The sequence below is a fragment of the Oncorhynchus gorbuscha genome, linkage group LG06, assembly GCF_021184085.1.
Source record: "Oncorhynchus gorbuscha isolate QuinsamMale2020 ecotype Even-year linkage group LG06, OgorEven_v1.0, whole genome shotgun sequence".
Taxonomy (NCBI): Eukaryota; Metazoa; Chordata; class Actinopteri; order Salmoniformes; family Salmonidae; genus Oncorhynchus; species Oncorhynchus gorbuscha.
Window position 1 is genome coordinate 79816898 of NC_060178.1, and position 26872 is coordinate 79843769.

At 43.2% G+C, this 26872-nt stretch overlaps 1 protein-coding gene across 1 annotated transcript in view; it reads left to right on the forward strand.

Moving 5' to 3' along the window:
• zgc:171482 (zinc finger protein) overlaps window positions 1-25972 on the forward strand; it is a 196593-nt gene extending 170621 nt beyond the window's left edge. The window contains exon 8 of the mRNA XM_046354205.1: window positions 25700-25972. Coding sequence (XP_046210161.1) covers window positions 25700-25721 — 22 coding nt within the window. The 3' untranslated portion in view covers window positions 25722-25972. The remainder of the gene's footprint in view (window positions 1-25699) is intronic.
• Window positions 25973-26872: the final 900 nt, after the last annotated feature.

A 26872-nucleotide genomic window follows, 5' to 3' on the forward strand; every position in this document is an offset into this window, starting at 1 on the left:
GTTTATCACTGAAGCTCAACTTTGTTCCATGGGGAAGGCTTCTCATTTAAGCAGAGAAAGAATGCTGAGCGAGTGTATGTGTATGTTTGTCTGTGTGAGTGTGTGTTTGTGTAAGTGTGTCAGATTGATGGGCTTCCAGACTTTTAGGCAGGACATTTTAAGTGAGTGTTCCTCTCCCTCAGGAGTAAGCTATCTAATATAGTACACAGAGTGTTTGGCTACTGAGAGAGAGTATGTGTGCATGTGGTGTTTGTGTGTGCGTGTGTGTTTGTGTGTGTGTGTGCATGCGTGCGTGTCAGTGTATGTGTGTGTGACAAGCCTCAACTCGCGTAAGGAGCTTTGTGGAGGAGATGAGAGTTCAGCCGACAGTCGCTGAGGATTATCTGAAAGCATAGAAACAGCCTTAAAGAGAAAGTGTGTGTGTGTGTGCGTGCATGCGTGCGTGTGTGTGTGTGTGTGTGTAAATTGTAAAGAGCCATTTCCCTCAACAGGGACCATCAAAGTTCTTAGCTTTTATCTTTAATTATTTGGGAAAAGTGACTCCCAGTACACACTCAGCCCTGTCGAGAACGTTCATATTATAAAACAAGAAATATGTATCTTCAGATACAGATGTATGGTCTGCCTCACTGATGATGCATAATAAATATAAAAGCTATAATTCTTAGTTGCTACATCCATTTTTGCACTAATACATTTATGATATACAGTGCATTCGGAAAGTATTCAGACCCCTTCAATTTTTCCACATTTGTCACTCGTTTAAAAGAACTAGGCATATGTCATGCGTCACTACTTCAGGAGAGCATTTTTTTAATCAAAAGGTGTTTTGGGGGGGGCAGAAATGCCTTCTGTATCAAGTGAACATTCATGTGCCTTAATAACTTATATGTCATCTGTAAATAAGAATACAATTGTTAAATTACGAGCCTAGTTGGTTCAGTCTAACGAAAACGACAGCAACCGTCCCGCAAGCCATGATTGGTAGAGATAATGAATGGGCTGGACATGCCGGGAGATGAGTTCGGATTGGTCTGCCATGTAGCATGCTTCTGTCTATTTTAGTTTGTAGGTAATCCTTTCTAACGCAACTTTTTTTTAACAATATCCCAAAGTAGAACTGCATAAGTGTTGCTCTAGAGTAAGATAGCTAAGGGCAACCATGGCATATGTGTCAGAGAGGTAGAAGCGTCCATCCATGTATACTCTAGCTAGGTACATTTCAGGTATTACACGTTTCTAATTTTGTAAGAAAGTAATTTTCATTTCAAGTGTATTTTTAGCTAGCTAGCTAACGTTAGCTGACTGGGTCGCTAGCTAATGTTACGTGTATGATCTGTGTAGTAATAATATTTGTATCTCAGAGCCATTTGCTTTGCTAGTTATAGCCTAATATTAACTAGCTAACATTGAACCTGGTTGGTTAGCTACCTGCAGATTGATTCGGGGTAGTAAAGTCACGAGTTGGGATTAAGCTTCATTGTTTAGCTAGCTAGCTACATGGCTTAACTGAAGACTCCACTATGTAAGTAATAATTTCAATAGAATGCTATAAGAGACTGTCTAGCACGTGGATTGGGATATGTTCCGCATTGCGTCAAACAACAACATTGACGAATAAGCTGATTCGGTGAGCAAGTTTATGAGCAAGTGTATTGGTGATGTCGTACCCACAGCAACTATTAAAACATTCCCAAACCAAAAGCCGTGGTTTGATGACAGCATTCAATCGAAACTGAAAGCGCAAACCACTGCTTTTAACCAGGGCAAGGTGACCGGAAACATGACCGAATACAAACAGTGTAGCTATTAGAGGTTGACCGATTAATCGGAATGGCCGATTTTTTTACACCTTTATTTAACAAGGCAAGTCAGTTTAACTAGGCAAGTCAGTCGTATTTTCAACGACGGCCTAGGAACAGTGGGTTAACTGCCTTGTGCAGGGGCAGAACGACAGATTTTTACCTTGTCAGCTCAGGGATTCAATCTTGCAACCTTACGATTAACTAGTCCAATGCTCTTACCACCTGCCTCACGAGGAGCCCGCCTGTTACGCAAATGCAGTTAGAAGCCAAGGTAAGTTGCTAGCTAGCATTAAACATAATCAATCATAATCACTAGTTATAACTATACATGGTTGATGATATTACTAGTTTATCTAGCGTGTCCTGCGTTGCATATAATCAATGCAGTGTGTATTCGCGAAAAAGGACTGTCGTTGCTCCAACGTGTACCTAACCATAAACACCAATGCCTTTCTTAAAATAAAAAAAATAAAATACACAGAAGTATATTATTTTTAACCTGCATATTTAGCTAAAATAAATCCAGGTTAGCAGGCAATATTAACCAGGTGAAATTGTGTCACTTCTCTTGTGTTCTTTGCACGCAGAGTCAGGGTATATGCAACAGTTTGGGCCGCCTGGCTCATTGCGAACTAATTTGCCAGAATTTTACATTTTACATAATTAATTATGACATGACAAATGTAACAGGAATATTTAGACTGATGGATGCCACCCGTTAGATAAAATACGGAATTTCCGTATTCTACCATATTAATGACCTAAGGTGTCAGGATTTGGCCAGGCTTGTTCCGGTTTTTGGTCACTAGATGCCCCCATTGTGCCTTTTGACCTTTTCTTTTCCCTTGATCCCCATTATTATTTGCACCTGTGCCTCGTTTCCCCTGATTGTATTTAAACCCTTTGTTTTCCTCAGTTCTTTGCTCTGTGTTTGTATGTTAGCACCCAGCCCTAGTACTCTGTGAACTCTTGTTGATCCCGGTGGACTCTCTTGTGGAATTCTGTTTTTTTGTTCTTGTTTGTTTGTTTTTAAGTATCTTTTGAGGCTTTTTTGTGCTACACCTTCCACCTTGTGGATTTACCTTTTTGTCTTGGAGGATTACCTTTGTTCTTGTGGAATTCCTTTTGAGGTTGTGGAGTTACATGTTTTCCTGAAGAACTTCACTTTTTACTTAATTAAATACACCGTCTCAAGTACTGCTGTGTCTGCCTCATCTTCTGGGTACTGCTGACTATTCATGGCTCAGTTGCTTTAGGTACTGTTTCTCACTCCGGAGACCCGGGTTCGTAACCGGGTCCTGACATAAGGCTCGCATTGCTGTGTGTTATTATGTTATAATTAAGTCTATGATTTGATAGAGCAGTCTGACTGAGTGATGGTAGGCACCAGCAGGCTCATAAGCATTCATACAAACAGCACTTTTGTGTGTTTTGCCATGAGCTCTGCTGTTTATGACTTCAAGCCTATCAAGTCTCGAGATTAGGCTGGTGTAACGATGTGATGTGAAATGGCTTGCTCGTTAGCGGAGTGCGCGCTAATAGCGTTTCAAACGTCACTCGCTCTGAGACTTGGAATAGTTGTTCCCCTTGCTCTGCATGGGTAACGCTGCTTCGAGGGTGGCTGTTGGCGTTGTGATCCTGGTTCGAGCCCAGGTAGGAGCGAGGAAAGGTATGGAAGCTATACTGTTACACTGGCAATACTAAAGTGCCTATAATAACATCCAATAGTCAAAGGTAAAGTGGGAAGAACAAGTATTTGAAACACTGGTGAGGGATCAGCCCAGAACTACACGGCAGGACCTGGTCAATGACCTGAAGAGAGCTGGGACCACAGACTCAAAGAAAACCGTTCGTAACACACTATGCCGTCATGAATAAAAATCCTGCAGCGCACGCAAGGTCCCCCTGCTCAAGCCAGCGCATGTCCCATCTGAGGTTTGCCAATGACCATCTGGATGATCCAGGGGAGGAATGGGAGAAGGTCATGTGGTCTGATGAGACAAAAATAGAGCTTTTTTGTCTAAACTCCACTCGCCGTGTTTGGAGGAAGAAGAAGGATGAGTACAACCCCAAGAACACCATCCCAACCGTGAAGCATAGAGGTGGAAACATCATTCTTTGGGGATGCTTTTCTGTAAAGGGGACAGGACGACTGCACCGTATTGAGGGGAGGATGGATGGGGCCATGTATTGCGAGATCTTGGCCAACAACCTCCTTCCCTCAGTAAGAGCATTGAAGATGGGTCGTGGCTGGGTCTTCCAGCATGACAACGACCCGAAACACACAGCCAGGGCAACTAAGGAGTGGCTCCGTAAGAAGCATCTCAAGGTCCTGGAGTGGCCAAGCCTGTCTCCAGACCTGAACCCAATAGAAAATCTTTGGAGGGAGCTGAAAGTCCGTATTGCCCTGCGAAAGCCCCGAAACCTGAAGGATCTGGAGAAGGTCTGTATGGAGGAGTGGGCCAAAATCCCTGCTGCAGTGTGTGCAAACCTGGTCAAGAACTACAAGAAACATATGATCTCTGTAATTGCAAACAAAGGTTTCTGTACCAAATATTAAGTTCTGCTTTTCTGATGTATCAAATACTTATGTCATGCAATAAAATGCAAATGAATTACATAAAAATCATACAATGTGATTTTCTGGATTTTTGTTTTAGATTCCGTCTCTCACAGTTGAAGTGTACCTATGTCATAAGGTGAATGCACCAATTTGTAAGTCGCTCTGGATAAGAGCGTCTGCTAAATGACTTAAAATGTAAATGTAAAAATAAAAATGACAGGCCTCTACATGCTTTGTAAGTAGGAAAACCTGCAAAATCGGCAGTCTATCAAATACTTGTTCTCCCCACTGTATCTACATGTACATATTCTTCATCCCTTTACACTTGTGTGTATAAGGTAGATGTTGTGAAATTGTTAGGTTAGATTACTCGTTGGTTTTTACTGCATTGTCGGAACTAGAAGCACAAGCATTTCGCTACACTCACATTAACTTCTGCTAACCATGTGTATGTGACAAATAACATTTGTCACATACACATTTTTATTTTTGTCACTGCGACAGCTGTTGATAGACGTAGCTGGTAAATTCGCTCTGCCACTGATGCAGACCTTTGGAACATTTACATTTTAAAAAGTCTAATAAATCCATGTAATATAGCCTTCACAGTAAATCCATTGTTTATTTTTAGACAGGTCTAAAGAAACATGATATGAAGAAAATTCAGTCTATATCAGATGAACAGAACTGCATACCCTGAATTGTCCGTATGTTAGGTCCTGATCTGGCTATGCCATATGGATGTGGGCTACACTAGCTCATTTACCAGACAAGATTTGCTCAAAATTCTGTGGCATTATTTTATATTATTTTATAGTACAAATAATACAATTGAACAAAGTTGAATAAAATAGAAAGTATATTTTCTCCAAATGATTCGAGGGAGTACGCACATGCGTCTTGTCTTTGTTGAGCTCTTAACAAAGAAATAGGTACTCCTATATGCTTAATTTGGAGTTATTAATGTAACTTTAGTTGTTGTACAAACATTGGGCTATATGTTTTGTGGCTGCATGATGTGACTCTAATGATGTTTTAGAAAAAGGCATGAGCTCTACTTTTTTCTTGTGTAGGTTGTACACACATCATCAGTCTCTCATTCACAATTTGACAAGCACTTGATACATTTACATTTAAGTCATTTAGCAGACGCTCTTATCCAGAGCGACTTACAAATTGGTGCATTCACCTTATGACATCCAGTGGGCCAGCCACTTTACAATAGTGCATCTAAATTTATTAAGGGGGGGGGGTGAGAAGGATTACTTTATCCTATCCTAGGTATTCCTTAAAGAGGTGGGGTTTCAGGTGTCTCCGGAAGGTGGTGATTGACTCCGCTGTCCTGGCGTCGTGAGGGAGTTTGTTCCACCATTGGGGGGCCAGAGCAGCGAACAGTTTTGACTGGGCTGAGCGGGAACTGTACTTCCTCAGTGGTAGGGAGGCGAGCAGGCCAGAGGTGGATGAACGCAGTGCCCTTGTTTGGGTGTAGGGCCTGATCAGAGCCTGGAGGTACTGAGGTGCCGTTCCCCTCACAGCTCCGTAGGCAAGCACCATGCTCTTGTAGCGGATGCGAGCTTCAACTGGAAGCCAGTGGAGAGAGCGAAGGAGCGGGGTGACGTGAGAGAACTTGGGAAGGTTGAACACCAGACGGGCTGCGGCGTTCTGGATGAGTTGTAGGGGTTTAATGGCACAGGCAGGGAGCCCAGCCAACAGCGAGTTGCAGTAATCCAGACGGGAGATGACAAGTGCCTGGATTAGGACCTGCGCCGCTTCCTGTGTGAGGCAGGGTCGTACTCTGCGGATGTTGTAGAGCATGAACCTACAGGAACGGGCCACCGCCTTGATGTTAGTTGAGAACGACAGTTTGTTGTCCAGGATCACGCCAAGGTTCTTAGCGCTCTGGGAGGAGGACACAATGGAGTTGTCAACCGTGAGGGCGAGATCATGAAACGGGCAGTCCTTCCCCGGGAGGAAGAGCAGCTCCGTCTTGCCGAGGTTCAGCTTGAGGTGGTGATCCGTCATCCACACTGATATGTCTGCCAGACATGCAGAGATGCGATTCGCCACCTGGTCATCAGAAGGGGGAAAGGAGAAGATTAATTGTGTGTCGTCTGCATAGCAATGATAGGAGAGACCATGTGAGGTTATGACAGAGCCAAGTGACTTGGTGTATAGCGAGAATAGGAGAGGGCCTAGAACAGAGCCCTGGGGGACACCAGTGGTGAGAGCGCGTGGTGAGGAGACAGATTTTCGCCACGCCACCTGGTAGGAGCGACCTGTCAGGTAGGACGCAATCCAAGCGTGGGCCGCGCCGGAGATGCCCAACTCGGAGAGGGTGGAGAGGAGGATCTGATCGTTCACAGTATCGAAGGCAGCCGATAGGTTTAGAAGGATGAGAGCAGAGAAGAGAGAGTTAGCTTTAGCAGTGCGGAGCGCCTCCATGATACAGAGAAGAGCAGTCTCAGTTGAATGACCAGTCTTGAAACCTGACTGATTGGGATGAAGAAGGTCATTCTGAGAGAGATAGCGGGAGAGCTGGCCAAGGACGGCACGTTCAAGAGTTTTGGAGAGAAAGGAAAGAAGGGATACTGGTCTGTAGTTGTTGACATCGGAGGGATCGAGTGTAGGTTTTTTCAGAAGGGGTGCAACTCTCGCTCTTTTGAAGACGGAAGGGACGTAGCCAGCGGTCAGGGATGAGTTGATGAGCGAGGTGAGGTAAGGGAGAAGGTCTCCGGAAATGGTCTGGAGAAGAGAGGAGGGGATAGGGTCAAGCGGGCAGGTTGTTGGGCGGCCGGCCGTCACAAGACGCGAGATTGCATCTGGAGAGAGAGGGGAGAAAGAGGTCAGAGCACAGGGTAGGGCAGTGTGAGCAGAACCAGCGGTGTCGTTTGACTTAGCAAACGAGGATCGGATGTCGTCGACCTTCTTTTCAAAATGGTTGACAAAGTCATCTGCAGAGAGGGAGGAGGGGGGGGGGAGGAGGATTCAGGAGGGAGGAGAAGGTGGCAAAGAGCTTGCTAGGGTTAGAGGCAGATGCTTGGAATTTAGAGTGGTAGAAAGTGTCTTTAGCAGCAGAGACGGAAGAGGAAAATGTAGAGAGGAGGGAGTGAAAGGATGCCAGGTCCGCAGGGAGGCGAGTTTTCCTCCATTTCCGCTCGGCTGCCCGGAGCCCTGTTCTGAGAGCTCGCAATGAGTCGTCGAGCCACGGAGCGGGAGGGGAGGACCGAGCCGGCCTGGAGGATAGGGGACATAGAGAGTCAAAGGATGCAGAAAGGGAGGAGAGGAGGGTTGAGGAGGCAGAATCAGGAGATAGGTTGGAGAAGGTTTGAGCAGAGGGAAGAGATGATAGGATGGAAGAGGAGAGAGTAGCGGGGGAGAGGAGGGAGCGGAGGTTGGGACGGCGCGATACCATCCGAGTAGGGGCAGTGTGGGAAGTGTTGGATGAGAGCGAGAGGGAAAAGGATACAAGGTAGTGGTCGGAGACTTGGAGGGGAGTTACAATGAGGTTAGTGGAAAAACAGCATCTAGTAAAGATGAGGTCGAGCGTATTGCCTGCCTTGTGAGTAGGGGGGGGAAGGTGAGAGGGTGAGGTCAAAAGAGAAGAGGAGTGGAAAGAAGGAGGCAGAGAGGAATGAGTCAAAGGTAGACGTGGGGAGGTTAAAGTCGCCCAGAACTGTGAGAGGTGAGCCGTCCTCAGGAAAGGAGCTTATCAAGGCATCAAGTCCTTCTGTAGCTCAGTTGGTAGAGCATGGCGTTTGTAACGCCAGGATAGTGGGTTCGATCCCCGGGACCACCCATACGTAGAATGTATGCACACATGACTGTAAGTCGCTTTGGATAAAAGCGTCTGCTAAATGGCATATATTATTATTATTAACTCTCCGAGGGAACCTGGAGGGCGATAAATGATAAGGATGTTAAGCTTGAAAGGGCTGGTAACTGTGACAGCATGGAATTCAAAGGAGGCGATAGACAGATGGGTAAGGGGAGAAAGAGAGAATGACCACTTGGGAGAGATGAGGATTCCGGTGCCACCACCCCGCTGACCAGAAGCTCTCGGGGTGTGCGAGAACACGTGGGCGGACGAAGAGAGAGCAGTCGGAGTAGCAGTGTTATCTGTGGTGATCCATGTTTCCGTCAGTGCCAAGAAGTCGAGGGACTGGAGGGAGGCATAGGCTGAGATGAACTCTGCCTTGTTGACCGCAGATCGGCAGTTCCAGAGGCTACCCGAGACCTGGAACTCCACGTGGGTCGTGCGCGGCTGGGACCACCAGATTAGGGTGGCCGCGGCCACGCGGTGTGGAGCGTTTGTATGGTCTGTGCAGAGAGGAGAGAACAGGGATAGACAGACACATAGTTGACAGGCTACAGAAGAGGCTACGCTAATGCAAAGGAGATTAGAATGACAAGTGGACTACACGTCTCGAATGTTCAGAAAGTTAAGCTTACGTAGCAAGAATCTTATTGACTAAAATGATTAAAATGATACAGTACTGCTGAAGTAGGCTAGCTGGCAGTGGCTGCGTTGTTGACTTAGTAGGCTAGCTGGCAGTGGCTGCGTTGTTGACACTACACTAATCAGGTCGTTCCGTTGAGTGTAATAGTTTCTACAGTGCTGCTAATCGGGGGCTAGCTGGCTAGCTAGCAGTGTTGATTACGTTAAGTTGCGTTAAAAGAACGACAATAGCTGGCTAGCTAACCTAGAAAATTGCTCTAGACTACACAATTATCTTTGATACAAAGACGGCTATGTAGCTAGCTATGTAGCTAGCTACGATCAAACAAATCAAACCGTTGTACTGTAATGAAATGAGATGAAAATGTGATACTACCTGTGGAGCGAAGCGGAATGCGACCGGGTTGTTGAGTTCTATTCGGTAGACGTTGGCTAGCTGTTGGCTAGCTAGCAGTGTCTCCTACGTTAAGGACGACAAATAGCTGGCTAGCTAACCTCGGTAAATTAAGAAATCACTCTAAGACTACACACTCTAAACTACACAATTATCTTGGATACGAAGACAGCAAAGACAACTATGTAGCTAGCTAACACTACACTAATCAAGTCGTTCAGTTGAGTGTAATAGTTTCTACAGTGCTGCTATTCGGTAAACGGTGGACGTTTGCTAGCTGGCTAGCTGCTGGGCAGATGGTAGTGTAGACTACGTTAGGACGACGAAATACGATAATTATGCAATTATCTTTGATACAAAGACGGCTATGTAGCTAGGTAAGAAGAAATTGCTAAGATTAGACAAATCAAGCCGTTGTACTATAATGAAATGTAATAAAATGTAATGAAAAGTTATACTACCTGCGGACCGAAGTGGGGATGCGACCGCTCGCTCCAACCCGGAAGTCATAGCATTGATAATGCTTCTACTTTTCCGGCGGCGTCCCTTTTGTGTATCCGTAATGCCTTTTGTGGCCGTTGAGCTCTTGGGCTAAATATAATAATTATAATTCTCCCTGAGTGCTGCGTCCTCCGAAGCACCTCCCATTTACATGGCTCTCCATCCCATGATCAGGTCTTTCTCACAGGCTATAAGTGAAGACAGACAAATTGGGGACGCAACTGTGCATGTCCTTATCCAATTCCGAGGTGCATATTGAAGATATTGGAAGAACTGTTCACATTTACTTTTCATCAGCCAACAAGATGAATAGGCCTAACGAACAGCAAAAGCACGAGCCTATGTCAATCTACTATCCCCCATAATACAAAGTTGACCAATTCTGTGCAATAAATAAATATTCCACACTGTCTGGGACAGCTGTAGGTTGCGATAGATCCCAAATTAATTAACACCAAAACATGTCTTATATGTTTACACAATTGCTTTTGCGCGCAAACAGGTACTTGATTTCAATATCTTAGCAAAGTGAACAGGCTATGTTGTTCAAACAGTTGGAGATAGACAGGAGGGTAAATTCATAACAGTTGAACTGTTCTATCTTGTTAGCAACCAAATACATCCTAGTTGGCTAGACTTTAAATACAAAGATTAGTTGGCTACTCACTAGCACATGGGCTTCTGCTTAAGAGATTGTTCATGAGACCTGTGTTCATTTTCTATAATGTCTGCTACAAGAAGTTGTTCATTATTAGTGGGTGTGCATTGTGCATGGTTCATGTTGAGTTTGTAACAAACATTGCATTTTCATAGACACACTTGAAAGCCAAATCAGTGATTATTGCAACAACAAAAAATATTCAACTGTTTTGATAAAATAAGGCTTATATTTAGCCTAGGTATAATTCTACATGCAGTTTATTGACTTTTAATTGTACATCAAAGCTTATGTAGAGAAACTGTAAAACATGTTTTATTTATATTGTGAATCGCCCATGAATCTGAAATGTTTTGGCCATATCACCCAGCCCTAGTATACACTATCACAAGTCAAATAATTTTCAATTTATTGAGAGTTGACTGTAGCAGACACACACACACACACACACACACACACACACACACACACACACACACACACACACACACACACACACACACACACACACACACACACACACACACACACACACACACACACACACACGCACACACACACACACACACACACACACAGTCAACTATATAGCAACAGATCTTTCTCTGTTTTGTCATCATGTACAATGTAAATACATGTACATATTTGCGATGATTATGATAACTAGTGCTGTTACCGACCTCTTGTCAAGGGCTAAAGGGTGTGTGTGTGTGTGCATGTGCGTGCGTGCGTGCGTGTGTGTGTGTGCATGCATGTGTAACCTCTGTAGTAATGTGTGTCTGTCCTAAGGATAGATGGTTGTGAGACTGCAGACAAGCCATTCAACCTTTTAGCCCAGTCACTCACTGGATACACACACACATAGACACAAGCTTACCTACAGCATATGCGTGTGGGTATAAAAGCAGTCCATCTTGCATGTAATGACGAAGTACATCTTCTCTCTCTCTCTCTCTCTCTCTCTCTCTCTCTCTCTCTCTCTCTCTCTCTCTCTCTCTCTCTCTCTCTCTCTCTCTCTCTCTCTCTCACACTCTCTCTCTCTCACACTCTCTCTCCTGTCAGCCCCTGGCAAGGTCTTTCCTGTCAGCCCTTGGCGAGGTGTAAGGTTAATTCAAGACTACCGCTGGCTCACACTCATTCCACACGCCCCCACTCCCTTCATCCATCCCTCTCTCTAAAACAACAGAGTGCTCTTACTCCCTAACGTCTGACAAGTGCGGATTCAAAATATGCCCTCAGCCAGCAGCCAGAAAATAAACAAAAACAAAAACAACACACACTATATGCGTTAACAAAACACCCACCCACGCACCCACACTGTCACAACCACACACATACACTGTCACATTATCCCGTATGTATTTTGAGCTCTTAGCAAAGTAGTGGAAGGTCCATTACTCGTTGGCAGAAGAGAAGAGTAATGTTAAAACACGTTCACAGTGTATGCATGTACACACACATGTTGGTTTTGCTACTAAATGGGGACCCAATAATGTATTGTCCCTAACCACTAAGCCTAACCCTAACTCGTAACCTAACCCTAACCTTAACCCTTAAACTAAACCAAACCCTATCTCCTAAACCTAACCCCTTAACTTCATTCTAACCCTGATCCTAAACCTAACCACTGAGCCTAAAATAGCCTTTTTCTTTTTGGAGACCGGCAAATCAAATCAAACTTTATTTGTCACATGCGCCGAATACAACAAGTGTAGAACTTACAGTGAAATGCTTACTTACAAGCCCTTAACCAACAGCGCAGTTCAAGAAGAGTTGAGAAAATATTTACAAAATAAACTAAAGTAAAAAATGATTAAAAGTAACACAATAAAATAACAATAACAAGGCTATTTACAGGGTGTACCAGTAGAGAGTCAGTGTACGAGGGAACAGGTTAGTTGAGGTAATTTGTACATGTAGGTAGGGGTGAAGTGACTATGCATAGAAGTGATGATGCATAGATAATAAACAGCGAGTAGCAGCAGTGTACAAAACAAATTGGGGGTGGGTGGTCAATGTAAATAGTCGGCTGGCCATATGATTAAATGTTCAGCAGTCTTATGGCTTGGTGCTCCGGTAACGCTTGCCGTGTGGTAGCATAAAAAACAGTCTATGACTTGGGTGACTGGAGTCTCTGACAATGTTATGTCCCCACTTGTCAGAATGTTCCTTGTTTTTCTATCCTTGTGAGGACTTTTTAAACCAAAAAGGATAGTAAAGTTAGAACACACACACACACACTGTAAATGGAGAAAAAAAAGTGTGAGGAGGAGGAGAGGTCACTGGCCTCTATTGAGCGCTCTCTCTATACTACTCTAATAACATTGACATTGCTGTCAGTTTGATAGAGGGTTGAGAGCTGTGCTCACTTCATATCGACTCAACACAGGCAGGTGTGCTTGTCCGACACCTCGAGGGACAGATTCTTGCAGGTGCACTGCTTCTTTAATGTCAGAGTGCCATATCGAGGCCCTTGCTTTCAGAGAGGATGAGAGATGGCAAAGGAGGGGAGAAGAGGAGATGAGTAGAGGTCTAAATAAAAAGAAGAATGAGGAGAAATTAAGAGAAGAGTTGTCTTTGGGCATCTGCACACACACACACACACACACACACACACACACACACACACACACACACACACACACACACACACACACACACACACACACACACACACACACACACACACACACACACACACACACACACACACACACACACACACACACACACACACACACACCTGCCATTTCGCTCACAAATGTTCTGTCTCTCTCCGTTCTCTCTATTTTCTCTCTACACACACACACCTTAAACAAACACACCGGATATCGCACTTGATTCCTCTAAGGAGTTTTGATTGGAGGTGTTTGAAAGTTTATTTCCCATGATATAAATCTCAAAATGAGTCAGAATAGTAAGTAACCAACTTTAAACTAAATCATCACCTCAGACTTGTATACTGTAGGTAGATCTCAAGTGTTACAGAATATAACTTTAAAAGCCTCACGGTGGAAGAAATGCCATCAAAGTATAGTGTGTAGTGCTGAACGATTAACATCTTTTTGGTGGGGGGTTATTAAACAACTAATTGACAAACATCAGTTCAATTACTTGAATTCTAATTAGTTCAACTTGAATTCCAATTTGTTTTGTGAAACCAACGTTTCTCTCGAGAGAAATCAAATCATTTAGAAAGAAATCAAGGATGTATCACAACGTTGTCCAAGTTTGGCCGGGGTAGGCCGTCATTGAAAATAAGAATTTGTTCTTAACTGACTTGCCTAGTTAAATAAAAATTAAATATAACTATATATTTTAAAATAACTCTATAGGACGCTAGGCTAAGGAGAGTTGTAGTTTTCATTAAGCAAATATTGAACCTCGTTCACTGTAGAAACATGGTAAATAACTACAATAACCATAATTGTATCAGAGAGGAAGACGCGAACCGAGAGGTTTCACTCTCGCCAAAATCCAACCAAAATAAGCCCTATGCATTTCCATGTGCTTATTTTGGACCTAAACGTTGTCGCATGCCTTCCCGCCTTTGGGACAACAACTCCCAATGTTAGAGCAGAGATATGAGTATCTCGTCATTATATACAGTACCAGTCAAAAGTTTGGACACACCTACTCATTCAAGGGTTTTTCTTTATTATTACTATTTTCTACACTGCACTTGAAGAGTTCAAAGTTCTTGAAATGTTCCAGATTGACTGACCTTCATGTGTTAAAGTAATGATGGACAGTCATTTCTATTTGCTTATTTGAGCAGTTCTTGCAGTTCTTGTAATAATATGTGTTGTTTCATAGTGTTGATTTCTTCACTGTTCTTCTACAATGTAGATAATTGCAAAAATAAAGAAAACCCTTGAATGAGTAGGTGTGTCCAAACTTTTGACTGGTACTGTACATATCTCTGGACAGATGCACCTTTACGCATGAGATGTTAGGTTAAATGCAGACAGACCGCATAGACTGCATGAGAGAGGAATGTACACAACACAATGATGAGAGGGACAGAGACAGTTCTTGAAAGAATGCCTCATCTACTTTTAAGAACTAGTACAATTATTTCGTCAGACAGCTCTGCAGCATACTCAGGCACCAGTGGAGGCTGGTGGGAGGAGCTATAGGATGACGGGCTCATTGTATTCGCTGAAATGGAACGGTGTCAAACACATAAAAAATATGGAAACCACGTTTGAATCCGTTCCATTAATTCCATTCCAGCCATTACAATGAGCCAGTCCTCCTATAGCTCCTTCCGCCAGCCAACACTGTTAGACAGGCTAGATAAATAGAATGACTAAAGATTGGGGACTCGGGGAAAACATAATGTTAGATGGCCTGGCTGCCTGACTGCTACTGCCTGAAAAGCGATGAGATGATTTGTTTAAGGAATGAACAATTATAAAGTAATCGAATAACAACAAGGTAATATAAACAACTGAAATATTGTATTATTTCATTGCAAATTCCTGTTTGTCTATTGAGGTCTACCCATTGTGGACCTGATTAATGACAATGGAATATTTTCAATGTTTTGGCAATTGAATGTTCACTATTTCTTACTTCTATTAAAAAGCTCTACAATTATTGTAACGTCATTATTCCATAATGCATTTCATGTAAAAAATAAAAAACATAATTGAAAGCGAAATCAAAAACGTGATAAATAATAAATAATGGAACTGAAACCGAACCCACCTCAAAAAGCATTAGAAGTGCACCATAACAAGAATATAACCAATCCAGCAAATGGGTTCCGTGTTGTTGGGTAAGGGCAGGCCTGGGCAATTATTTTCCATGGAGAGCCACATTAGAATATATTTTTGCCATAGCAGGCCAGAATCATATTACAGGATTATACATCATGTGTGTGACTGTGTTGACAGATATATCTACTGCAAATCACGTCCAGATATGCTACTTATTTTACATGCACATAAATAAACCACATCCATGTTCTCCTTTTGGTAGGTATTTTCATTATTAAACATGCAATGAACTACACGGTATAACGAGTGCGCTGAGAGTTGGGAAGCATGTTCAGGGAGTGATAGTTTTAATAAATAAAATGAATAAGAAACACAAACGCACCGACATGAAAACAGAGTCAATAACACCTGAGGAAAGAACCAAGGGGAGTGACAGATATAGGGAAGATAATCAAGGAGGTGATGGAGTCCAGGTGAGTGTCATGAGGTGCAGGTGCGCGAGACGATGGTGACAGGTGTGCGGGATAATCAGCAGCCTGACGAGGTAGAGGCCGGAGAGGGAGTATACGTGACACACGGAGGGAAAAGTACACTGTGCATTCAGCACCACGGACAGAACTCTATTTAACGGGTATATGCACAAAAACACAAGAAAGAGAGAGAGGTCAACATTACATTTAACCTACTCAATCAGTGTGAGGAGTGAAGTCTCTGATGGGCATTGACTAGAGCAGTGAAGTCAGGTATAGTTTCTGACATCGCTATGCGCAGGATTGCTGAGAGGTGTGAATCAGTAAGCGATTATCTGTGCCTTGACTTGTTATATTTCATCACTGAAAATGTCTGTTTACATACATAGGTTGACCAAAACAGTACAAACATCTTCTGAGGATGACTCATAATCTTTGGAAAGTTTTGTTCGAGAGACACATAGAACCTCGTCAGTGACATTGTTTTGAATAGTTCCCCAAGCACTGCATCAGACTGAAGATCAATAAGCTCAAGTTGCAGGTCAGTGGGAGCGTTATCCACATTGAAGATGAAAGGAGTTGACATTTTCCAACATTTCGAAATCCTCAAAACTTTGAGAAATCTCACTGTTCAAAGCACGCAACAGCAATGTATACTTCTCCCACTGGTCATCTGATAGGGAACAGACTAATAGTGTCGGAAGGTGGGTGAGATTGTTGCTTCTACTTGGTGGGTCAGGAGCAGTCATTTTCCCTTGAAGGCTTTGACAAGGCTGTACATCTGATGTGCAAAAAGGCCCTTCCCTTGTAGTTTGGAATTCAGTTCATTCATGAGGACCATGATGTCCACAGTGAAGGCAAAATCTGCCAACCATTCTTTATCTTGCAGTTGAGAAAAAAACGCATATTTTCCTTTCATTTGCAAAAACTCTGCAATCTCCGACTTCAGGTCCCACACCCTTTTAAGCACCTCCCCCAAACTCAGCCATCTCACGTTTGTGTGGTAGGGGAGATCTGCATGACCCGACTCTGTCTCTTCCAACAGTGAGACAAACTGCCTGTGGTTTAAAGATTTGACTATTATGAAGTGTATCACTTTAGTAACGGTATCCACAAAATGGCTCATTTTCACAACACATTTACAGAGCACCTCCTGATGAATAATTTTCTGATCTGGGTTGAGCTCAGCAACTTGATCTTGTATCCTTTTCAAAAGGCCAACATTTTTTCCTGTCAAGTTTGGGCACCCATCAGTGGTCACGCTGGATAACTTTTCAAAACTCAGTCCCAGCTTTGCCACACACTTATTAACCTCCTCCAACTAATATTTCCCTGCGGTTGTGCTCTTCATTGACTGCACTAAAGCAAGCTCCTCTGTAATTTCAAAGTCTGGGGTTATACCTCGTAAGAATATCAACAACTGTGCTGTGTCACGTGCATCAATGCTCTCATCCAGGACCAAGGAGAAAAAGGTGAAATCCTTTATCTTGTCTTTCAACTGTTGTTCCATATTCTCTGCGATGACCACAACACGCCGTGTCACTGTCGTCTTCACAGGGAAACATTTTCAAACAGCTCTTTCTTGTCGGGGCAAAGTATTGCTGCAGAACCAATTAAACATTCTCTACTCGGGGCTCCTGAGTGGCGCAGTGGTCTAAGTCACTGCATCTCAGTGCAAGAGGCATCACTGCAGTCCCTGCCTCAAATCCAGGCTGCATCACATCTGTCCATGATTGGGAGTCCCAAAGTGCAGCGCATAATTGGCCCAGCATCAGCCGGGGTACGCCATCATTGTAAATAAGAATTTATTCTTATTAACTGACTTGCCTAGTTAAATAAAGGTTAAATTAACAAATATTTATATATTTAAACATTCTTTAATGAATTTGCCCTCAGCGAATGGCTTGCTTGTTTAGCAATTTTGTGGGACAGTACACAGCTGGCTCTCACAATTCCGTCCTTTGCTGAATGCATTTTGTGAAAAGCCCTTGCTGCTTTTGCAACTGAGAAAGCAACTCTTTAAATGCACTTGCCCTCTGCTCAGAAGACATATTCCTATATTTCTCTATATCTCTCTCTATATTTGTCTGGAAGTGTCAGGACAAGTTGTAGTCTTTCAAGACAACGATGCTCTCTTTGCACACTAAGCACACAGCTTTCCCTGATACTGTACTTCAAAAAAGAAATATTTCGATGTCCACTCTTGTTGGAACACCCTATATTCCTTGTCTACTTCCCTTTTCTTTAAAATCTTTGAAGAACTCATTTTTGCTCAATTTCTAGCTAGCTACTATTTTAACTGTGACGTGTGTGTCAGCCTGTCAGTCACTGTCTGTCCTCGTGCAGTTGTTATTTATACGTGCCTTCAAAATACATGTCCCACAAGCAGTGGGATTTAAATCATTACACAAAGAGGCTTTTAATTTGAATCACAAATACATTTTTCAAAATTTTACTATCGCAAATGATTTATGCGAACTGAGTATGATTCCACCCGCCGTATTGAATCAGGTCGCGGGCCGCATATGGCCCCCGGGCCATCCTTTGCCCAGGCCTGGGGTTAGAGTTATGCAAATGCCTTAGGTGATGTTGGGTTAGGGTTACGGTTATGCAAATGCATTACGTGATGTTGTGGCTTGAAACCAGTTTTGGTTTTTCACTGGAAAAGTATTGATTTTCATTTAAATTTTGTTTTGTCCATTTTGGGCAATCATGATCTCCCCTCTTCTCACCCTGCCCCTAGCACTAAACCTCAGCCCTGTCTCCTCTTATCCGAACAGGTTTTAACCTAGTCTAGATTGACAGTGCTAGGGCGCATGCACGCACGAACGCAAACACGCACGTACACACACACATTCTCTCTCTTTCGCTCTCTCTCTCACACACACTTTCTCTTAAACACACTCTCGCACACAAACGCACACAAACACGCACGTACACACACACATTCTCCCTTTCGCTCTCTCTCCTACACACACTCTCGCACACAAACGCAAACAAACATGCACACTACTGTAGAAAAACAGTAAGGAATCTCAGTGGCAAAGCCCATTTAGGAATCAGACATTCTTTCACATTTCTGCAGACACATGGTCCTCTAGAGACGTTTGTGGGGAGAGGTAGTGAAGGAAGAGCAGAGGGGATGTGAGAGGTGCTGGGGTGAGGGTGAAAATGAGTTAGGTAAGGGGAGATGAGGCAATAATGGAGTGAGGTGAGGTAAGACTGGGTGAGGTTAGGGGAGATGAGGCAAGGGTGGAGTGAGGTGAGGGGGGCTGGGATAAGAATGAGTGAGGTAAGGATGGAGTGAGGTGAGGTAAGACTGGGGTAAGAATGGGTGAGGTAAGGGGAGATGAGGCAAGGGGGGATGAGGCAAGGATATATATATATGCCATTTAGCAGACGCTTTTATCCAAAGCGACTTACAGTCATGTGTGCATACATTCTACGTATGGGTGGTCCCGGGGATCGAACCCACTACCCTGGCGTTACAAGCGCCATGCTCTACCAACTGAGCTACAGAAGGACCACTGGTTCTGTAAAATAGTAACAGGGTATTGGTTCTGTAAGAGGGGAACAGGGTGTTGGTTCAGTAAGAGGGGAACAGGCTGTTGGTTCTGTAAGAGGGTAACAGGGTGTTGGTTCAGTAAGAGGGTAACAGAGTGTTGGTTCTGTAAAATAGTAACAGGGTATTGGTTCTGTAAGAGGGGAACAGGGTGTTGGTTCTGTAAGAGGGGAACAGGGTGTTGGTTCTGTAAGATAGTAACAGGGTGTTGGTTCTGTAAGAGGGTAACAGGGTGTTGGTTCTGTAAAATAGTAACAGGGTGTTGGTTCTATAAGAGGGTAACAGGCTGTTGGTTCTGTAAGAGGGGAACAGGGTGTTGGTTTTGTAAGAGGGGAACAGGGTGTTGGTTCAGTAAGAGGGTAACAGGGTGTTGGTTCTGTAAGAGGGTAACAGGGTATTGGTTCTGTAAGAGGGTAACAGGGTGTTGGTTCTGTAAGAGGGAAACAGGGTGTTGGTTCTGTAAGAGGGTAACAGGGTGTTGGTTCTGTAAGAGGGTAACAGGGTATTGGTTCTGTAAGAGGGTAACAGGGTGTTGGTTCTGTAAGAGGGAAACAGGGTGTTGGTTCTGTAAGAGGGTAACAGGGTGTTGGTTCTGTAAGAGGGGAACAGGGTGTTGGTTCTGTAAGAGGGAAACAGGGTGTTGGTTCTGTAAGAGGGTAACAGGGTGTTGGTTCTGTAAGAGGGAAACAGGGTGTTGGTTCTGTAAGAGGGAAACAGGGTGTTGGTTCTGTAAGAGGGGAACAGGGTGTTGTCAGTTCTGTTAGATGGTAACAGCTTGTTGTCAGTTCTGTTAGATGGTAACAGCTTGTTGTCAGTTCTGTTAGATGGTAACAGGGTGTTGTCAGTTCTGTTAGATGGTAACAGGGTGTTGTCAGTTCTGTTAGATTAGGATGGAGTGAGGTGAGGTAAGACTGGGGTAAGGATGGGTGAATTGAGGTAAAGCTGGGGTAAGGATGGGTGAGTTGAGGTAAAGCTGGGGTAAGGATGGGTGAGTTGAGGTAAAGCTGGGGTAAGGATGGGTGAGTTGAGGTAAAGCTGGGGTAAGGATGGGTGAGTTGAGGTAAAGCTGGGGTAAGGATGGGTGAGTTGAGGTAAAGCTGGGGTAAGGATGGGTGAGTTGAGGTAAAGCTGGGGTAAGGATGGGTGAGTTGAGGTAAGGATGGGTGAGTTGAGGTAAAGCTGGGGTAATGATGGGTGAGTTGAGGTAAAGCTGGGGTAAGGATGGGTGAGTTGAGGTATAGCTGGGGTAAGGATGGGTGAGTTGAGGTAAAGCTGGGGTAAGGATGGGTGAGTTGAGGTAAAGCTGGGGTAAGGATGGGTGAGTTGAGGTAAAGCTGGGGTAAGGATGGGTGAGTTGAGGTAAAGCTGGGGTAAGGATGGGTGAGGTGAGGTAAAGCTGGGGTAAGGATGGGTGAGGTGAGGTAAAGCTGGGGTAAGGATGGGTGAGTTGAGGTAAAGCTGGGGTAAGGATGGGTGAGTTGAGGTAAAGCTGGGGTAAGGATGGGTGAGTTGAGGTAAAGCTGGGGTAAGGATGGGTGAGTTGAGGTAAAGCTGGGGTAAGGATGGGTGAGTTGAGGTAAAGCTGGGTAAGGATGGGTGAGTTGAGGTAAAGCTGGGGTAAGGATGGGTGAGTTGAGGTAAAGCTGGGGTAAGGATGGGTGAGTTGAGGTAAAGCTGGGGTAAGGATGGATGAGTTGAGGTAAAGCTGGGGTAAGGATGGGTGAGGTGAGGTAAAGCTTGGGTAAGGATGGATGATTTGAGGTAAAGCTGGTGTAAGGATGGGTGAGTTGAGGTAAAGCTGGGGTAAGGATGGATGAGTTGAGGTAAAGCTGGGGTAAGGATGGATGAGTTGAGGTAAAGCTGGGGTAAGGATGGGTGAGGTGAGGTAAAGCTGGGGTAAGGATGGATGAGTTGAGGTAAAGCTGGGGTAAGGATGGATGAGTTGAGGTAAAGCTGGGGTAAGGATGGATGAGTTGAGGTAAAGCTGGGGTAAGGATGGGTGAGTTGAGGTAAAGCTGTAGTAAGGATGGGTGAGTTTAGGTAAAGCTGGGGTAAGGATGGGTGAGTTGAGGTAAAGCTGGGGTAAGGATGGATGAGTTGAGGTAAAGCTGGGGTAAGGATGGGTGAGTTGAGGTAAAGCTGGGGTAAGGATGGATGAGTTGAGGTAAAGCTGGGGTAAGGATGGGTGAGTTGAGGTAAAGCTGTAGTAAGGATGGGTGAGTTTAGGTAAAGCTGGGGTAAGGATGGGTGAGTTGAGGTAAAGCTGGGGTAAGGATGGATGAGTTGAGGTAAAGCTGGGGTAAGGATGGGTGAGTTGAGGTAAAGCTGGGGTAAGGATGGATGAGTTGAGGTAAAGCTGGGGTAAGGATGGGTGAGTTGAGGTAAAGCTGGGGTAAGGATGGATGAGGATTGAGGACATTTCAGGTTGGATTCCTTTTTCAGGACTCATATCAGGAGACAACTGAGAGAAAAAACATCTGTAATTTATGTCACACCAAGACTATGGACATTGAATGTTATATATGCCTGTAGAAATGTTAAATCTTTAAGAGTGCAAAAGCCTGTCGGACTATAGCCTCAAAATACACAGGCACTCACCATTGGAGGCTCCGCGGATGAGGAAGTGGAGGACCATCTAACTCAGTGAATTTCAAAAATATAAAAATAGTCAAACATTAAAGTTATCCTCTTAGATAAAACTATACTACATATATTCACGTCACCAAATAACGAATTAAACACACTGTTTTGCAATGAAGATCGACAGCAGACTCAACAGCACCCTCTAGGGTAGCACCATGGTGTAACCGCATGACAGCTACTGTATTTTCCATCCTCCTCTTGATACCAGAATTTTGACTTCGATACTGATACCAGGTTTAGTATCAAGATACTTGATACCATCAGGATACTCCATACCAAAAAGATACCGAAACAACAACAACAAATATGTTTATTAGCAGTATGGCACTTGATCCAGACAGATAAACTCAGCTACTGCTCTGTTCAATCGTTGGGCATCTTTTGAGTTCAATATCATTACATTTGAAATTTTTTATGTAAATGTTTTAGAGACAGCCATGTATGCTTTAATTAATCAATTATACAATTATACCATCAATTTGACTTTGTTTTGTATCTAACTACAAAACAACAGAAAGGTAAATCTCTATTGATGAACTGGGTAATACAAAATATAGCCTAGGTCTATTCACAATACAGGTAAAGACATATTATTCATTAGGAGTGTGTGCATGCATTGAGATATTGAGCTTTAGTTGATATCATGGGACTAAAGAAGACAAACAGTCTGTTCCATTTAGGACTTATTTAATTGGCAACTGCTAGGAGAAAGGTTTTATTATCCTGATCAACAACATTTGCATAGGAGAGGCAATCTCTTCTTGTATAAAAGTGTGCGCTGTCTCTTTAAGAAAGTAATTATGTCAGTTGCAAGGCAGAGTGGCTGTGGAATCTGACTTTGTGCCTATGGAATCTAGTGGAAAAAAAGATGGGATGTGAGGAAGTGATTGAGTTCATTAATAATGTTTTTGGTCATGATCAGCTTTGAGTCAGCATATTTAGCCTTAGGGTTATCACTAACAAAGTACTCGGGTAGTGAATTCAGCTATATTTTTCATAGCCATCTATTTACCACCACAAACCGATGCTGGCACTAAGACCGCACTCAACGAGCTGCATAAGCAAACAAGAAAATGTTCATGCAGAAGCCGTGCTCCTAGTGGCTAGGTACTTTGATGCAGGAAAACTTATATCCATTTGACCTAATTTCTACCAGCATGTGCAACTAGAGGAAAAAAACTCTAGACCACCTTTACTCCACATGCAGAGACGCAGATAAAGCTCTTCAATATTGTCTGCTAGAGAATTTAAAACCTTTTTTTGTAAGAACATAGTATATGGGATTGATTTTAAGAAATGTAGCTTAATTAATTTGATTAATATTATAGTTCTTCTAATCCAAGAAAAACGAAACCCTCAGGTTTTCCATTAGGAAAATATGTCGCTGTACAACGTGACGGTCGGGAGTAGGCTACAGTACTAAGAGCATTACATTTCCACACTCTATCTCTAGTCTAACCAATACTCAAACGGAGATGAAAACAGTGAAATAAAAATCTCATTGATTTGTCAAGACCAGTCCCCATGCTTGTCTCAGAGCAGCGCGAAACAGTGCTAAAATAGTTGTCCACAGCGGCTAGGCTATTGCTTCAAGTCCTATTGCTTCTAACTTCAATAAGCTTTTAAAATAAATAAGACCTACACCACTTAACAGCACATTACTCAACACTAGTGAGATTATTGTCGCCTACAGTGGGCCTACAGTATATCAGAAAATAATAATTAGATTTAGAGGATTCTAAATTAATATCTAAGGGGAATTTTTCATTAGGATCTGTGAGAATATCTGGGGGGTTTTATTTGATTCTAAATGAATTATTAGCAATAATATTCACTTTGTTTAAAAAATAACAATATTTTGGAGATGATTTCAGTTTCAAATAACCTAAAGTGAGCTATTGTGATCTGAATAAAGGCCAAAAAAATATTTGTAAAGGCCAAAATATTTATTTCTATTTTTAGAGGGAGAGAAACCATAAGCCCACCTTGCCTATTTTCTGGACAAGGACATTCCGGCCGTGCCCTGACCCGAACGACGCTCGGCCAATTGTGCGCCGGCCTATGGGATTCCCAATCACGGCCGGTTGTGATACAGGCAACTTACTAAGAAATACATTTGACGATACAATTCTCCCCCTACCCTCCTTCTTGACATGAGTCTATTGTACTGCTAATATCCCATAATGGCGCTGTACAAGTAACTACAGTAAGAGCACCTTCTTCATCCTCATCATTCCGTTAATTGAAATTACATTTTGAAGTCGTGCACAGTTATCAGTTTCAATTTGGTTGATGTTGCCCATGTCAGTTAGAGACACATTAGCGCCTTGGGACCAAAAAGCATAATCAATGCTCTAACTCCCCTTTGCGCTGGTCTGGAGCCATGAAGCAGTGATGCAGTGTACCATACTAAACCACAAATTTCCTCTAAGTCCCACAGCATAACCTCAAAACTTTTAGTTGAGCAACCACTGTACCTGAAGTGTTTCAATAGAAGCTCTCGTTTTACTTGCAAAATGACTGCTTGGACTAATGCTTACACCGAAGATCAGCTAGATGTAGGCTAGAGTAGTAGAGTAGAGCAAGGCGGTATTGAACGTGTCACTGTCTGTCACCAATTTGTCTCTTGACCTGTGTGCACCTTCGATGTTACATTGAGCTGAGTGAATGGACTGCATCAACCGCCAGTGGCACTCATGCACGTGTGCACACATGAATACACACACGCACGCACGCACACACACAAACACTGAACTGTGAATGTTAGAGTGCAAATATTGTCTCTTATAGGCTGAAACACACTTGTCTGAAGCCAAACCAGTATATGAATCCTGTCAGTAGTGTGTGTGTGTGTGTGTGTGTGTGTGTGTGTGTGTGTGTGTGTGTGTGTGTGTGTGCGTGCGTGCGTGCGTGCGTGCGTGCGTGCGTGCGTGCGTGTGTGTGTGTGCGTGCGCATGTGTGTGTGTGTGTGTGCGTGTGCCGTGTGTGAGGTGAAATGGGGCAACTATAGCTACCCTTGGGTGAGTTGGGGAGGGAGAGAGACGAGACAGCTGAACTCATCTTGGGTAGAGAGAAAAAGAGCACTCCCTGTGAATGAAGTGCAGAATAATGTACCACATTTATAGTGTTAATATGCTGTTTGGATCCCAGTCACAAAACCAGAAATGGATAGCTGAAGTCAATAACTACAGTTATTTTTTGGGGGGGAGGCTGCTCTAACCTATATGTTTTTTTTTCTCCAGATCTTTCTTTCATCTGAATATCAAATGTCTTGTTAAATGTATTCACTCCACTATGCCTTAATTAAGTAATAACAGTCCTCAATCAAACAAATCTCAATGTTTTAATAGATTCTTTCTAAATGCCCACCTGTGGCGTCTTTTTGTCTCTGTGTAATAATGTGGCTAGCGTAGGAAACATTTAAACACAATCACCAGGAACATGATACACCCAGAATCCCTCTGTAATTACTTATTTTAAAAACCAGAGTGATTAATTTACTCCTTATCTCCATCTATTTGTACATTTGGGAACAGTCAGAATGGGAAGCATTAAAGGAACAAGAGCCATAATGAGAAGATTGTGAAATCGGATTATTGTATAATGCCTTCCAATGATGGTTGTGTACTCTCTCTGTACTCAGTTGTCCTCTCCGTCGTCAACAAAACGTCTTCCAAAAAAAAACAGGCATCCAAGTGAAAGCAGCCGATGATTAAACTGTTATATTTTAGGCTGACTTTCAGTAGACTTCAGTGATTTAAGTATTTCATAATTGTGGGCAAAGAAATGTAACCACAAAGGCAAAATACAGTCTCAGAGACAGTTAAAGAGGAAATGATTTCAAACATTTCCTCTTGACTTGTGTTCAATATATCTCAGAGAATCCTACTGACTCATCTTTTTCTCTCCGTTCTCTATTTCAGCTTGAAGCAGGTCCAGCAGTAAAGCACTGGGACCAGAGACCTGTGGACATTTGGAAAATGCTAATACTAAACATGGGAGTAAGGAGCTTGGTAAAATGAAGACTCGCCTTGGGAATATTGGTTCTTTTGGAATTTTGGAAGACTGAGAAACTTCTACAGAGGGCTCAGGAGTGTGTGTGTGTGTGTGTGTGTGTGTGTGTGTGTGTGTGTGTGTGTGTGTGTGTGTGTGTGTGTGTGTGTGTGTGTGTGTGTGTGTGTGTGTGTGTGTGTGTGTGTGTGTGTGTGTGTGTGTGTGTGTGTGTGTGTGTGTGTGTGTGTGCGAGCTTAGGAACAACTTTAATCTTACGATGTCTTGAAGGTAACTGAGGACCTATGTGTTTGATATGTGTACTTTAAACCAACAGTAGTCAGAGTAACATTGGGTATTGCTGGTGATCGCCATACTGCTTGAGTGTGTCCCAAATGAAACCCTATTCCCTTTATAGTGCACTACATCTGACTAGGGCCCATAGGGCGCTGGTCAAAATTATTGCCCTATATAGACTCCTTTTATGAACCACAATCTTACAATCTAACTAACTGATGTCAGTGTTACCCAGAGAGGTGATAACCATTACACTGATAGTCATAGAGTAGAAGAAACAATATCATAATCACCACTATATCAGCCCAGAGGGTCAAGGCTGCAATACATACTATAAATATTTTATAATTATATTAGCCATGCTATTTGTGTGACTTGAATTCTAAATAAATCATCGACAGTGTCACCAGCAAAACACCCCAACACTATCATACCTCCTCCTCCATGCTTCACATTGGGAACCACTCATGCGGAGATCATCCGTTCACCTACTCTGTGTCTCACAAAGACATCGCGGTTGGAATCAAAAATCTCCCATTTGAACTCATCTGACCAAAGGACAGATGTCCACCAGTCTAATGTCCATTGCTTGTGTTTCTTGGCACAAGCAAGTCCCTTCTTCGTATTGGTGTCCTTTAGTCATGGTTTCTTTGCAGCAAATCAACCATGAAGGCCTGATTCACACGGTCTCCTCTGAACAGTTGATGTTGAGATGTGTCTGTTACTTTAACTCTGTCAAGCATTTATTTGGGCTTTTATTGAGGCTGGTTTCTCTAATGAACTTATCCTCTGCAGCTATCTCCTGTATA